This window comes from Sipha flava, unplaced genomic scaffold, assembly GCF_003268045.1.
Source record: "Sipha flava isolate LNK unplaced genomic scaffold, YSA_version1 34_pilon_pilon, whole genome shotgun sequence".
NCBI classification, from domain to species: domain Eukaryota; kingdom Metazoa; phylum Arthropoda; class Insecta; order Hemiptera; family Aphididae; genus Sipha; species Sipha flava.
Genome location: NW_020273045.1, coordinates 88,753 through 106,496, shown reverse-complemented (window position 1 = coordinate 106,496; position 17,744 = coordinate 88,753). Strand labels below are relative to the sequence as shown.

General features: G+C 36.8%; 1 protein-coding gene across 1 annotated transcript in view; it reads right to left on the bottom strand.

Annotated features, from left to right (window-relative positions):
* LOC112687476 (cadherin-89D) overlaps nt 1–17,744 on the bottom strand; it is a 79,645-nt gene that overhangs the window by 50,022 nt on the left and 11,879 nt on the right. Inside the window, exon 2 of the mRNA XM_025560198.1 lies at nt 1,515–1,602. Coding sequence (XP_025415983.1) covers nt 1,515–1,587 — 73 coding nt within the window. The 5' untranslated portion in view covers nt 1,588–1,602. The remainder of the gene's footprint in view (nt 1–1,514; nt 1,603–17,744) is intronic.

Genomic DNA, 17,744 nt, shown 5'->3' with positions numbered 1-17,744 from the left:
GAAAGGGAATTTTTACCGTTCGAATTTCAATGAAATTTCGAATTTTGCAGGAAAACAAAACGTAGTACATTCATAGCCATAAGACATTCATATTAATGTATTTTTATACATGACGAATGGCTGGTAATAATGAGATACAAATACCGGATCTTCGGTAAGTATGTTAATACTTTCCAGTATAAAGTTGTGTACCAATTTTCAATATATATAATTTTTTTTAATAATATTAATTTTAAGTATTCAATTCATTTGACATCAATCGATTAATTATTCGATTTTTTCTGTGTTACTAATATTCAACTATCTATTATATCCTACAAGGCTAACGGTATTTTGGGTTAATCGAAATACTAATACAAATGTAATATATATATCTCGAAAAATGTATTATACCGAAAAAAAATTAAATTAACCTATTGGTCACCGAAAATATCGAAAAACCTTGTGTATACACATGTTGTGACTGTTGTAACGGAGTTTGTAATAAGTCTTATGGTAATAATATAATGAATAAATATTGCTCAGGCAAAGCCGCAAATTTTGATGCTGTACACGTAACTCGAACGCGAACGACACATGATGAGCCGAATTAATGTTTATAATTTAGTATCGATAAAAAACTAATGATACGTTGAATCGCATAAGTTGTTTACACGATAGGAATAATATCATGTTCACCGCGTGAAGTTCAAACTTCTAAACATATATAGGTGCATTGGAGAAAGGATTTTTCGAAAACCGTATTTTTAGTGATTGAAAAAGTTTTGGGTTCTGAACTAGAAGAATAATTTTTTTCACTTTTGTTAACCCGGAAATATTTTTTTCCTTTGCTTAGGTATAATTGTTATTTTAAAAATTACCGGTCATATGTACATAAATAAAAATCAACATTATTAGCACGTACGAAGCAATTTTTTTCAACTTGATATTTTATATTTCATCGAAATAATTGCTCTGATCTGGAATAGTAAAATAATACCAGGACGAGGACGGGTATTTCAGCCAACACGATTTAACTTTGTGTTACACCACCGTTTCTCAACCTGAGGATCGCGAACCACTAGACTAGGGATCGCATACGTCAAAAATAAATGAACGCCCATGTAGGAAAACAACCTTTTTTAACAATAAAATAAAATGTCAATACATAACCGTAATGATAAAAATTAGTTTCTTGTATAAATACACAATACGTTTAATTAATTAATCTAGCAATTAAAAAACTTGTATTTTTGTTTCGTTTCTGGCCTATGATATGATATATTTTGTAAGTGGTAAAACAGATAAAAGCTTAAATTAGTTTTTATTATAATTATGGGGAGGAGGAAGATCGTGTAGTGACCGATTTTATTTTTTGCTTATTCTGGGGGTTGTGACGTTAAAAAGGTCGGAAAACGTTGTGTACACGGTTATAATGTGCTGCCGAAATCCGATCGCATTTCTTGTGCCCCGAGATCTAACCAGGACGAATACTGGTGACTATGACATTAGATTAAATTGTTCAATGTACTCACCATTGGTCGTGGCAATGGACGTGATGGCGACGATGATTATGGCCACTGATAGGGACACGGCGTTCGAGCCCATCGTTGGAAACCCGATCTAAAAAAAAAAAAAAAACGTAATATAGTAATTGCACACTTCAATCGACTCTGTCCCCCTCCCTGCGTACCACCATCGTGTCGGTTTGCACGTTTTCGAAAAACCGATGAAAGAGCTTACATTTCGTGGGTGGAGAAGGCTACGAGTACCTAGATAACACAGAACCGTAGGGACTACACCTACGTGTACATACATACAGACGAAATTTGTCACAACTCACTACCGTCGGATCAGCTGAAATTTTAGCGAGTAAATGAAAAGCGCGTTCAGCGAACCGATTTTCGATTTCGGTCGTTCCTAAGTACAGCAAATCCATAACGGACCGATAACTGCTCCGTGTACCGAGATGATGGACGTGGAATTCATCTCGATCTCGGCACACGAAATCCCGACACGCATTGTTTCCGATGATACGGGTGGGCTATTTTTAGACGGGAGACCCCATGCCCTCAGTGGAGCACCTCGACGCGGGTATGTTAGGTCGTAGGCGTACGCGCACTAAGACGATGGCACGGGATCGACCGAGCGCGTCCGCGACGACCGGAACGGATCGGGCTGGTCGGAGAGAAAGCGGCAACAACAATTTGATGCGTTGGTTTTGTTTTTTATTTGTTTTACTAATTATTTTTTTATCACTGTTCTCGCGCACGCAACACGTTTACGTTTGGTTTTCCGAAACGTTCGGCTGCGGGTACCCGGGTGCGCATCCAAACCCGGGCTGGAAGTGTACCGGCCTACTATTCTAGGTGAACAGGCAGCCCACAATGTATTGTTTCGGGAATTTTTTTAACGTATTTGTCTCACAAAATTGATATTTGGTAAGGTTTAAAGATGTTAGAGGGGAGCTAACATTTATATTCAACAATCATGATTAGTTATGCGTTGTTTATGTTTTTTTCAGGTTTTTTTGTTTTTTTTTTTTTTTCTGTTTACCGATACAAAAATTACGATATATATAGTGATCGATGATAATGGTTTTCCACGTCGATATTTCAGTTATCGTACACCTGCAGGAGGACATCGAGAGTTCCGCGAGGGTTCTCGACCTCGGCCGAGAGAAAGTGTGAAAACCCGCGATCGAAATCCCCGTAGTACGCGAAACCATGGCTCCCATGGCACGTGGGACCGTTTTTCTGAACGCACTCGGTGCCGTTAATCGTTCAACACGCGTTGCGCAATCATCTCGCACGAGCAACAAAAAACACTTGCGCTTCCCAACAGCAGCAGCGGCAGTAGCAGTAGCGAATCGCTAAAACAAACATCGGACGAAGACCATTACACGATAATTACAATTATTACCGTTTACAATTGTGTGCGGTTTTCGAAACAGTATATTTCTTCGTTTGTTTTTTTCACACACACACATACACACACACACACACACACACACACACACACACATCAATTATACCCGTTCGCATCGTTTTATTTGTAATTATTACATACGTTTACAACGCGATGGGAACGCTAACCGTTAATCGTTCGGGCTGGTAACGAAAGCTGAACAAAAGTTTACGCAACCGCGCGAGCGTTACTGGAACGTCAACCGAACGGACTCCTACGCGTCGCGTTTTTTTGCGCGCGCGGGCTAGGGTACGGGCAGTGCCGGCCGAACGAAAATTAAGACGGTATCAATTACGCTTCGAAGTGTTATACGCGCGTGCACGGCCTTCTCGCGGCACACCCGTGCTCGGGGAGTTTTTCTTTTGCAAATCGTCGCGATTCGGTTCCGCGTTTCGAGCATAAAAGCGGTGTGTACGCGCTTCAAACACCGCGAGACAACCCGAGTGTTGAGAGGTAACGCGGTGGTCCACGTCGTCGGGGACAGGACCGTTGTGACCGAAACCATTCGTTCGAGAGGTCCTCCGGTCGCGGCGCGATAACCGTATCATCGCCGTTAAACGGATATCGCACGGCACAACATGGGCGTCCGAGTTTTATAGACTTGTACGTTTTTCTAGGTCGTCACCGATCAAAAATACATCTCACACGCGTGCGTGTTACTACACTCCTTTCGTTTCTCTGACATTGATTAGCAACAGTAACTTGAGTCTTACAGTTTTACGTAACACGTGTTTTAATGTACGTTATATCGGTTTATACGAACGCGATCAGGACCGTTGGATCAATACGGAACATCCGTTAGATTACGTACGCGAATACCTACTCGATGTCGGTGAACAATTGCGTTTTTCAAATATTTTCATCAATACTGTACACTACCTTTGTGAATCGTTATTAATCTAATTATTATATTCGTGGGTTGAACAAAGATGTATGATTCGCAAAAAAAAAAAAAATTTAATTAAAAGCAATAAATAATTTATTTGTTTTTCAAAAGAAATGAAATGGAATCGCCATCGACCTGCGGGTCAACCATGCAATATAACATTCGAACGCGGTCCAAAGGGCTCGGCCGATGGACGAGAAAACGTTTTCGCAAGCGTCTCGGTCTCGTACAACGGACGCGCATAAAAATAATAAATTCAATTTGAATGATATTTAATTTTCCGAAAGTCGAAACTCCGAGACTCCGAAACGTTCTGATGCGTTCAAAACTCGTTCTTGGACCACGTTTAACGTGTTAAGAGATTACATTGTAACGACCAACATGATTTATGTATATATTCGTATACGTAGTACGGCAACGTTTTACGGTTTAAAACTTGAACGCGCGCGCGCCTTCCGTACGAAAAATTATATCGGGATGACCTGGTTATCGTATTGTATGTCATCGTACTCAACATATGAATATGTATGTTTATATTATACTGTTGTGAATTAAATTAGTAAAACCTGCCGGATGACGATAATTCGAACGCGCTGCCAAAATGTTAGTAAACCAAACGGAGACGGTTATCTATAGGATTATCTGGTCTATTTTTATTTCGTCAACGAATACCGCGTTACCCGGCGAGGACGTGGAAGGATAAAGGCGTGGAACGCTATCAATCAGGACGACACTTTCAATTCTGAACGTAATTGTATTGGTCCACGCGGAGTGCATACCGATAAAACGAATCTAATTCAATTATCTTCACGACGACGATTATTTGCAGTGACATCGTTTGCACGCCAGTCAATATTACTGCCGGTTCAAGTCTAATAATGTTTGTTTCGAGTTAAATCGATGCATTTTATGATGGAGAAATATTGGTTCAAAACGTTCAAAAGTTTCAATCAACGCGTGGTTTTAATTTTTAAACTCTGTTTTTTTTCCCCGTTATCAATTTACGTTATGTTCGGTTAAGCTAGGAAGAAACAAGTAGACGAAGATCATCTATGAAAAATGTTTTCATTCTCTAAAAAATACCTTTCAAACATTTTGTTAGCACGTTCAATCCCGAAATCAACTCCGTAAATTCCAAAGCGAGTTTTATGAAAAAAAGGGAAAAGTTGTGAGCGCCGTAAAAAGCATCATTAATCCTTAAATGCGAACAACATATAGGTTGTAGTACACAAAAGAATGTGTTCTTCAAGTATTGAATAGAAGTTTTTGCGGATTGCTTCGAAGTACTGACCAATTGATTTTTTGCAGTCCTGTATACTATGTATATAGTCGCATTACAATTAAGTACACAAAAAATTTATTACTTTGCTGTCGAAATTTTTTTTTTTGTATAATATATTGTGTTACAAACCGTTCATTATTTCGCTTCATGGATAATTTATTATACCGTCTTATATCTGTCATTCTGGTATAAAATAAATACCACTTAATTAACTTCATATTATCTCCGTGAAAATATAATATTATTAATTAGTTTGCACCTTTCAGAAATGGACTTTTCAACGTAATGACACAGCATTTCGAATTAAACAACATTAAAATATTAGCCGCTCATGGACGTCAAATAATTATTTACGTAACAATTTTTTTAATATCACTTCTTTATAACATTTCATATTTTACGACTAAAAAAAGCTTTTGTTTAATATTAAAATATACCAAGCCGCGTAATTGTTCTGAACGCGTTGTGTTGTGATTTAAGAAACGAAATGGGTTTCAGTTGTCTTCGTGAAAATATTCTAAATCTGATATTTAAATAAAACAATCCGTCTTAGCTTATGATATAATTAATTTGATCGTCGAGCACTTGTTACTCCTTAGACAATACGATTTTTAGCGTTTCGAGCAAACAAAATTGTTCGTGTTCCGTTCACGAGTGAAACCATTGCAGATTATGAAACGCTCTTAATTTTACTCGAACGAAACCATATAACTGTTGATGAGGTAAAACGATAATTCTGCGGTGCAAAATGATGACTCATATTCATGATAACCATTGTAGGCGAACGGCGTAGAGTCGAAGGCGGTGTCGCTCAGATCGATTTCGCACGGGAAAACGTTATTGTGAACGGAAAACCATTATTTGCACGAGGCACAGAAGGATGGTCGTTTTGTTATTCCTCCGGCTGGACACCGCCGGTATTGCGCAATACAATACGGTCGATGGACTCGTGCGGCGGTTCGAAACGAGCACTACGAGTATGCGTCGATATTCACGACGTCTTCCGGGAGCCCCCCCCCCCCCAACCACGTGCGTGGCATGGATATACCGAACCGTTTGCCCGTGCGGTGTCCCGCGCGGACACGAAGAAAGTGTCAAACGCGGAATAAATATGTTTTCGGACGAAAAGAATAATGAAAACGAACGGCATTGTGCACAACCAATATACAATGCCCGTTTCGCTCGGAACTCCGCGTGAGTACGTAACAACGTATCGCAGTGTCGTGATGATGCGATTTTGTTTCGGGCACACGTGTGATACGCGTCGGGTACAACCGTCGCGTCGCGGCTCAGCGTAATAACCGCACACAATGACGCCGCGGACCTGTGCCGTAAGGTTTCGTTGCGCCCGCGCTCGGCAAGCGAAACGTTTTCGGGAATCGATGACCGTACGTTACGTTGCGCGCGAGGTGAATACGGCATCAGAAACGTATTGGAACGGTGCTGTTCGCAACGAAAGAGTTTACGCGTTATCCCAAAGCACCTACGTGTGTAATGAATAAAAAATAAATAGGGGAAAAAAAAAAAAACTGTGCGCAATAAACTGCGCGTACGTGAGCAACGCGTGTATTATGATCACATAACCCATTTTCAAGATAATAATAAAAATGACGACGCTGAAAATTGAACATATCAATCATACATCACGTCACATCGTATCCATCTTATGTGCACTGCGTATGGATAGAACGTTCGATGTATATATATATATAAGAAAAAAAAAAAAAAAAAGATAATAATAAATAAATACATAAAGGAAAATAAACAAAATCTAAATCACTGAATTCGCGTTTGTAACATTTTACTATAATACGTATCTCTGCGCATACAAAACATTATTGACGTGAAGTTATCGACTACTATTACACCTAAACGTAAACCGTGAGTTAACATTTCGAAAACGTTAAACTGTTGGTGTACTATGGAACACAGTCTACTGTTATAGAACATATTTCGCCGAACAAAGCATTATAACAAAGCGCTTTTTATACATACTGCGTAGTTGAATAACGTGCGGGATACGTACTAGTACATTTTACATGTTAAAAACATAATCCGGTTTATTTGCATCGAAACTGTATTCGTTATTTCCGAAATAAAACCAATTTTACACCTTTCTAGCCATTTCACCGAAGCGCAGAATATTTTAAGGATAACGCAAAGGTAAAATGCCACCTAAAAAAATTTAAATTCGAACCCTGGTCTATTGATTGATTTTATTAATGCTTTATTCAAGACCAAAACTATCAAAGCGTTTTGTTTGAAATTTTGTAAGAATGCACTTTAGAATGTATATACTTGAATGTATATTTATGAATCGAAAAAGTTTGAGCTTTGAACTGGATTTTTACATGTTTTCACTGTTTGGTTACATAAAAAAATATTTTTACTTCGTTTAACAATCGACTGAAGCAAAATTGAATATTAATATTACATGAATAAATAAAATAAATATCGTCATGAACCGTACACGGATATACGACGATTACGCGTATTTACATTTTTTTTTCACGACGAAATAGAATTTGCACTAGACAAAAACAGTAAAATATCTCCCAAGCAAAACCGGGTAATTCGGTTGATACGATAAACGTTGCGAAATTAAGCTATTTGAACTGCGAGATTGCGAGCGAAAGGCGAATTATTCTGGTTGTGCTTAAACGTGAAAACACCGTTTTGCCGAACCAAAAAAAAACCATTTCGAGGAGCATGAGTACTTGTACCGTCGTGCACGACCGTTATTACTCAAATCAAGATTTGAAGTCCATTTAGACAACGGCGGAAAATAAAAAAAGCGACAATGCTCGAGACTCGACGGTATTGTAATAACGCACCCGTACGATTACGTCGTAGCGTTATTTTCTCCCCTCGCTCGTACCGCAATACGGAATGAATACAGAAAACCATTCTGCACACGCATACAATTTACCGATGAATGTGTGCTGTTGCTGTGCAGATACACCGGAACGCGTCGTAACGCATTGCAATGTTAACGCCGTGCGATCGATTACCAGGATAAACGCTGTACGAACGCGATGTACGTGTAATGCACGACCGATTGACGTTTCCGTCGGACCGCAATAATACGTTTTAACTGTCATGACGCGATCACCGAATTAAAGTGTACGAAAATAACAGTTCGACGCGTGCCACAGGCAGGCCCGACGAGAGGGGCGGGGGCAACTGAGGCTGTAGCCCAGGGGGTCCGGGGCCTGACCATGTTCACTACGTTTCGGTCAGAGTGTCGAACTATTTATGGATCACCAACATGAATCGTGCTAATAACCTACCCGAATAATTACATAGCGTATGCTGTACAGTTACAACGAGTTTACAATAAAGCGAACACTACAATATTGATCTAAAATGTAGACAAATAACATTTTCAAGAAAGATCCATAGGCTATAAATAATTGTTTTCATTTAGTCCGTGGAATAACCATGAATGCGATTGCGTTATCTCTTTGGTATGCGCTTTTTAAAAGAAGACAAATGGATGTCGGTGACAAGATTAATACCTCGTATGAGCAGGGCCTGGATTAATTTGTCCCTGGGATCCTTGATTTCTCTCCACGGCCCTGGCCACAGGTCTCGGCACGCAGTTCGTTTGTACATCATAATACGATATACATACGTACGCGTAGTGGGAAAGAATTTTTTATTTTTTCGATTTTCTCCACGCGGCTGCGTTTTCGGTGAAAGTGAAATATAGCGTCGGATGATCTGACGATCCTGTGTCAACGACGTCTAACAGATCGACGACGCGCACGGTCCGTGCTGTACAGTTGCAGTTGCTGCTGCATTTACGTATAGGTACGGGACACGGATGACACACTGTAGCACTCGTTCGAAATGCGATCGGACGTATTCGTAAACGTTCCGTTGAAAAGGTTTGTGAATAATGACGATCAAACAATGATCGATCGTTCGTACGAAGGATCGGCTCTTCGCGTTGGTTTTAACTCGCATTATCTTGACCGTATGACTGTCCGTCAACAGATAAAATACGAAAACAATTATAGTTTACAAGAGTTGACGGATAATCGTAATGTTGTTGTCGAAGAGTACCGACTGCTATGTTGTTATTATTTTTATTGTAATCGTGTCACGTTGAGCTCTCGTTGTTGTGGCGGATGGGTATCGATTTCTTTTCGTTCCGACTGATCGATTTCATCACGATAAACCATTCGTCGGGTTCTTCGTATCATCGTGTCGTATAAAATCGCACTGCATCCTGATCAAACTCAAATCCGCGATTACGTACACGTCAAAGCGTGATAATTCGAGTGAACCATGATTGCTCGTAGAGATTTTAATCGAAAAAGGGTTTTCTCGTTATGCAAGACACGCGCCGGACGGTATAAATACGATACGACCTGGTCGAAAAATGCTGTACGTTCAAACGGTATCGCAGCTGCGATGTGCGAAACGTCGTTGTGCATTGGTCAAGGATGCCGTTTCCGTAATCCGCACAAAGTCAGCACACAGTGTGGGCGCGGCTACAACTAGTTTGCGCACATTTTAAAATTTCCCTGTTAAAACCTGTAATTCGTTTGCGCACAACATATTATATTGTAGTAGGAACCTCTCGTTAATACAATAATATGGTATAACCATGATTATATTCTGTACAATTAATTAATTTTGTTAAATCATGGTGACATGCATTCGTTACGAAATTCAATGTATGCAACAAGAAAAAAACATTTCCCAAAACTCCCAAATACTGTTAACGAGGCTGTATTACAGCTGAAAGAATTTCGAGTTAAATTTAAAGATGAACAGTTTATGTATTTCAGTGACGATAATAGTGTGGTATTGTTCACATGCTCAACAAATTTAAGTGCTTTATGTGACATTCCACATGTATTTGGAGATGGAACATTCTCTTATTGCCCAAAATTATTTACACAGCTGTATACCATTCTACCATTCATATTTATCAAAATTATTTTTACGTACCAGTAGTATTTTGTTTTTTAGAAGATAAACATACGTCAACTATGTGGGAATCACTTCAAAATCTTTGTACTCGCATTCTCGATCGGCAACTTATTATTAAAGAATTCCATGTTGATTTTGAAAAATCAGCTCATAACTCAATTTTAAATTTCTTTCTACAGCATAAAATTGTATGCTACACATTTCATTTAGCTCAATCTTGGTTTCATCGTATACAAAAAAGTAGGAATATAAAAATAATAATTCAGAGGTAGGTAAATGGCTTAAATATTTTTTTGGTCTGCCGTACTTGCCACCCGAAGAAATAGAAACAGCATTTTCAAATTTAATAGCAATTGCTCCATCTGATGAATTATACTTCTCTGATTATGTTTTTTCATCATATATATTACCTAATTCAAATTTTAACCCATCTCTGTGGGCGGGAAAACCAGATGATTTAACCAGAACAACGAACGGAGCTGAAGCATTCCATAGGCATTTTAACAATCAATTCTATAACCCTCATCTACACGTGTACCAAGTAATAGATGTTATTTTAAACATTCAATCAGAAACTGAACTTAAACTGAATTCAATAAAAATGAATGTCAATAACTATCGTCGGAAAGAATGTCACAAATAATTGAGTACATAAAAAATGTGTGCGCAAAGTATTCAAATAACAAAATTTATCGATATAACTACTTGGAAAAAATGGGCAACCGCTTCCAAGGTAAACCTTTGAAATAAGTACCTAATTAAAATAAACATAAACAAACGACAGCTACAATAAAAATTAATTGTGCATATTTTTTAACACACAGCACACCAAAAACACATTTTTAACCACACCAGTGAAGTTAAAATATTCACTGACAGTCATAAGCCTGTGTAAGTGGGAATGAATGTATGTGCGCAAACGAGTGGTTGCTCTAGAAATAATCTGTGCGCAAACGAGTTGTAAAAATGTAGGCAAATGAGTTGTAATTTTAGTAAATGTGCGCAAACCATGTGCACCCGTGGGCGCAATACTACGTTAAATCGACGGTGGACGAGCAAAACGTCTCAAAGTATCCGAGCAGAAATATACGTATTAAGCCCCCACCGAGAAGTAATTTCGATTTAAACAATCTGTTTCTGTTTTTAAACAGGCAATTCGTGTTGAATATTTTCGGGTTTTTTTTATTTATTTATTTTTTTATCACCCGCTTAATATTGTTTTATTCGACGTTCAACAGTGGTTGTACATTGTTGAACACGTAAAAGACCGTGGTTTTAGAATATGTTTCACTTTTCTACTTTTACTACGATTTCCGATGATGACCGTGACAGTGTTTCGAACGCATCAGATGCCGCCTGCGCTGTGTATTTACAAACGTTTTTACGTCGAATCGATCGAACGGTACGCGTCGGGACCCGATCGATCATCTCGCGATTATTTATTTTACCGCGACTCGACAACCGTGCGATCAACCCCGTACCAGTCACCCCTTCAAACGAAGTCGAATGTTCGGCCGTTTTCGCGTGACCAAAATTTCACGTCGTGCATCTCGACGAGACCTTTGTTATTTCTCGCGGCGGAAACGTTTCGAACGCGGATCGGAAACAGCGCGAGGTCAACGCGGGTCGATGAAATCGAAAGCGCGTCGCGTGCGCGCAATTATAAAAAAAATCGTCGCTTAAACGCATCACTGGCGCCCGCTGTCGACAGGTTCCGATAGACCAATATTTCCGCAAACGATCGTCCCGAAGACGATGTTTCGCCGGGCGGAACGGTCGCATACGAGCGCGTCACCTGGTCCGCGTACCGGTGTCTCGTCGTCAGGGGCGGACCGGCCAAGGAGGCATATGGGCAATTGTCTCCTGGGCCCTCGGAAGCGTCATATTAATTACCCGTGTACAAAATTTAATATTAGAATATAACGGTAAAATACCAATCAATTACTATTAGAATATCGGAATTCGGATGAATTGAGCACAGATTACTAAAAATATTTATCGATCAAAATGTATTATGTTATTAGGTCCAGTTGACCACCCCTCCCCCTCCCGGGCCGCTCGATAACCAGTCCACCATTGATCGTCGTAGGTACTTCGCTTTTGCCCGGGCGTCGGTATTCAGACCGAGTGGTCCGACCAGGTAGCGTCGAACGGGTTGCACGTCTGCGAGATATTCAACTTCGACCGCAGGTGGTCCGTTCGCAGACATATCGAATCCGGGTTACGATAGAAAAAAATCAGTCGAAAAGAACTCGGTTCTGGATTTTCAACGTGATTTAAACATAATCGATTATATATTTGTGCAGGTTTTTTTTTTTTTTTTTATTGAACCGTATTTATTTTAACCGACGACCGGTTTAATTTAGGAAGATCACTATAATATTATTATTATTATTATTGTTATTATGTCGACGCGGGGAGATTTGCGGACTCCGCGCTGCAATAATGATTTATATTAATTATGCCATAAATTTATCAATTTATTCATTTTTTTTATGGATTTCAGATCAAATAACGCTGTACCGGAAACCAATGCAAATGATATGGGGAGGGAGGAAATCGAAAAAAATATTAAACCCGTGTACACGTCGTTCCGGGTCACTCGGTTCGATCCACGACACGGAACGCGTAGTACCTGTAATACCAGCTCGGCACCATGTTAATAACCACGTGTAGAAATCGGCTGCACGAGCGGGACCTATCTTTTCTCTCGGCGCGACAGTTGCTGCTGCGGGTGGACCGGAGAATTGGACGTGGGAGAAGGAAAAAACAAAACCGTTGTGATCGTTACGAGAACTATCGATGGGCGGTTTAAATCGATCTTTTGAAATATCGATTAATTTCTGTGGAGATCGATTCGAACCGTTACAATGCGTTGGTACAATACGTTATGCGAAATCGATTCATTTATTAGTTGTCGGACCGATGTTTCCGATCTTTTCGCGGTTCTGACACCATCGCCGTTTGTTCTTAACGCGAACTTTTCGTTCCGACTTAAATAAATTCACTTTCAAGAATCGTCCGTCACACTAATTACAACTACCGTATTCTTGACGAGACATTTCAAAACGACCACAATGCCATAGTATAATAAAACCGCTATAACGTAATTAACCCAACAATGCGTACACGTTCCAGACCATTTCGTATCACGTCGGCGCACCGACTAATGCACGCGCGTCATACACCGAACGATGATAATTATTGTAACAATAGTAATACAATAATTGTACTGGAATAATATGAAATTGTCGTTGTCGCGCTTTTTCATTCGTGGCATCCGGATGTATCGCGACGGTCGTGAGGGCGTCGTCGATAATGTTCGACCGACGACGATTTGGAATGTTTATTGACGGAATCAAATGTAATATTGTTAGGAGTTCAATGCGAAATGCATCTTTTTTTTTTTTTTTTGTTAATCCTTTTCAAGTACCTACATCGTTATTCGCCTTACCTGTTGGGTACTTTGGAGGTTCAATTTCATTTTGTTAGTTTTATTATATGATTTTAACGACTTGGTAATTTAAATTCAATTAGTTCACGATGTTACCGAAAGAAACGATTAGTTGCTTGTTAGTTATTATTGAAAAGATCGTTGGGAATATATTGAAAAGAGAATTATTAGATTTAAATCTAATTAGTAGTTTTTGAAATACGGTTGTTTAAGATTATACTCGTATATTAGAATAGGATATAAGAATCAGATAATTATTTATACTAATTTGTTTGCACTCATTGTCGAAAGCCTACTTGTATAGAATGAAAATAAAAATTGGTTTTCTCGATGTCTAGTTGAATTTAACATTAAATATAATTTTTAAATCAAAAATTAGTTACTTATAAAAACAATAGAACATGCTTAGGTTATTTTTCGATAGATTTTAAGGCATTTGATCCGAAATCTATTAATCGTTGCGAACTTACATGGAACATACACAGGGCATAATGTGGGGAGGGGCTGAAGGGGACTCAGTGCCCGAACTCCAGAGTTGGACATTAGTAGAATAAATAAATATTATTCGATTGATTGTTTGAATAAAAAATTATTCTTCATCGATTTATTCTTAATTTTATTATTGATTTTTATTTTTATTCATTATTCAGTTATTTGTTGTTCATTATTCCCTATAATCATATAAATAATCAATTTAAATCCTAAATAACGATGTATAATAATAATAGACTTATTATTTAGACTTAAATAATATATATAAAGGTAATATAAATTAATACATAAAATAAATTAAATATACTTTTATATTTAATATCATTCATGATTTTAACGAATAAATTTATTCTGAATAATTGTTTTATTCACGAATAAAACTATTCAGAATAATTTTATTCTTTATTCAGTACACCACAATTATTTAGAATAAAAAATTATTCTTTATTCATAAATAAATTAGTTATTCATGCTTTTATTTTTTATTCTTTATTTTGATTTGTTTTTGTCCAACTCTACCCCTAACAGCGCTCATAAAGCGTTCCCTTTAACGTTTCTTCGAAAAATGTACTGAGACGCTCAACTGTTTGTTAAAAATAATTATACACAAAATAACAGTTAAAAAATTAGCTTTACAATTTAGTCGATATCATTAGATGATAAGCAACGTTCTACAAACAAACGATTAAAGAAATAATAAATATTAACGAATAAAAAATAATATATATAATATACGTATTTATAATCTCATACACATTTTAAATTATATAGTAATGTATGTATGAACGTTTTTTTAATTTGTTTTATTTTATTAAAAGATATTTACAATGTGTTATTTAAAACACGATAAGTAAGTAATTTACAAATTTATGAATTTTTACAGCACGTGATTAGTTTGCGGTGGCAATCGTTCGCACTTCATAATGTGTAATGTACCTATTTATAATCAATTACCTGGTAATTGAACTGGGCTATGTGAAAAGCCGGTTTACACGGGTTAAGTACTTGGCCGAGTCACCAAAGCAAGTTGTTACATTTTTCTACTCGTCGAAATATGAACACAATAATTAGTACTAGTTTTAATATATAATTTATTAATCACGTTACTTGAAAAGAGTTATATTTTTTCGCCCGAGTTGGACTTGATACTCGCAACCGTTATATCTACTAAACCAATGGTGACACCTGTGTCACCGCTATATTTAGTAAAATCGTGCGTAAAACTCGTTATCAGTGTTATTCTATTATCATTCTGTGATGTATCATTCGATATTTTCCTGGATATTTCCTGTGAGCGGTGATTTAATTAATAAACACAACTTTTGCAATACTTTTGTAGGCTTGTGGGTACAATAATCTTAATATTTTAGCTTTTTAACGATTCAACCATTAATTATGAGTCAAAAGTGGGATGAAAATAAGCCATTTTCTTATCCAAATTATTTTCTTCCATTCTAGTTCCTCTTCTATTAAATCTTTTAATTCTTCACTAACTATTGATATGCAGCATTTTTATATAAATTTTACTGTTTTTGCTCTATCCATTTATTTCTAACTAAACACATGATTTTTTCCAATAAAACTATAAAAATACTTTTAAATATTTTCATAGAAAACTACGTTTAAAACAAATATATTAAAAATAACATAATAATGATAGTAATATATTGACTTTAGTGCTACATTCTAACAAAAGCGCATCACTAAAATGAACAATATTACAATATTACGTTTAGACGTAGTTTACATTTACGTTTACGTTCACACTAGACGCAATTTAGTAAAACATTTAACAACTCGCTTTAGTGACTCGCCCAAATACTAAGCCCGTGTGAATCCGGCTTTCAGCTGAGAACGATGTACGGATTAGAATCGGTCTTTACCATTTTAAACCCTGGATATACATGTCTTGTGCACATTATCATTATCATTATTATTATTGATATTAATACGATTATCATTATTATTATTACTATTATTATTATTATTATTATTATTTCGTTTACTTTCCTTTTACCGCCGCTAACAGGTATCGCACGAACGATAATACAATAATCTTATAACGCTTTGACGAAAAATAAAAACACGAGAAAACGACGATTCGGTCCGTTAGTCACGACGCGGCGGCGGCCATCGGAATTCGCAGACGACGATCCTTCGACGACGATTTCGCGTATAACCGCGGTACCGGTTGTACTCCGAAAACGTAATAAAATAATATGATGATGATAATTCAACAATAGCCGCGGCGACGTTTTTTGCGATGAAATGGAAAACCTGCGAGCGCTTTTACAACGATATCGCGCGTGTACTGACGAGACTGAACCGACTTTGAAATCTCCAACCGTGTAGTGTTTTATAATAATAAAATGTGTCACGTCCCAGAGATATTAAACGTCGTCGCACGTACAATGTACTATCAAACAGGTACACGACGAACACATTATATATTTTTATAAACCCGAGCGCCCATTTTTTTTTTTTTTTTAGTGAACATTAGGTGTATTTTAAACGAAACGAAAGGATATTATACTGTAGGACTTGTGCTTTATATAATATGGTTTTAATAGGAAATAATAATTTTTAACAATAAGATAATTTGGAAACCAAGAAAAATCATTGTATGGTTAGTTAATAATTTTATTTTTTTAATTATTTCATACGGCATTTTCAGTGAAAACACACACAAATTTTTAAAATACTAACTAAATAACAAATATTTAATTTGCTACTTATACCATAATAACTATATCTGAAATTCCATCAACGGTTATTACTAAATTAAACGTACACATACATTCATGTACATTGTAAATGTACATTCATTTACATTGTAAAATGTACATTCATTTATATTATAAATGTACATTGTAGTATAATTATAAGTGATAAAATAAACGAGCAGTCATACTCATGTTTATCTTATTTGTTCGATTTTAAAACTGTTCAATGAAATACGGATAGGTATCGTATCGATATTAAAGTGGATGTGCATGCAATAAAACAAGTTATTGCACTTATAACTAAAGACCGGATTTTGCATGAAATGCATTATGCAGTTTTCAACATTATACACATGCGGTCAATGAATGTCCATAAATCATTACTTGTTTAATTAAATATCAATATATTATACTGCATATTTTTGCATATATTAACAAAAGAAACCGTGCAGGTATATGTAAATCTATCGATCCAAAATGATATAGATCAAAGGAAACAGATTATACGTAGGTTTATATATCAAATATTTTACGTCTCAAAGAATATCCGGTCGCTTAAAATAGGTTACTAAACTTCCATGGGTTCTACGAGTTTTATGGTGGAGACGTGGCTTTACCTATCTGATCTAATCTTGTTGATAAAATATCCGAAACAACATGTTTAGGTACATTTACGAAATCACTGCTACTATTTAAACAAGAACATTTTTAGAATTACGTTGTAGCCGAGTTAATGTATTGAGTGTACGTGTTTTTTCGCCAACAGTTATTTTGTAATTTACCACTTAATTTTTAAACATTTAAAATTCCCAAAATTTCAAATTCATAACTGGCATCAATTAGAAAATTAATTGAGCCATACAATATTTCTGGTGAGGTTTTCAACATTTTAGATAATACACAAGTTTTCTATCATAAAAAAATGTTTGAACAAATCTTCCATAAACAAACCTTTGTACATGAAACGTTAATATCCATAGAAAATCTACACGAGATCGTATTTTTTTACAGAACTTT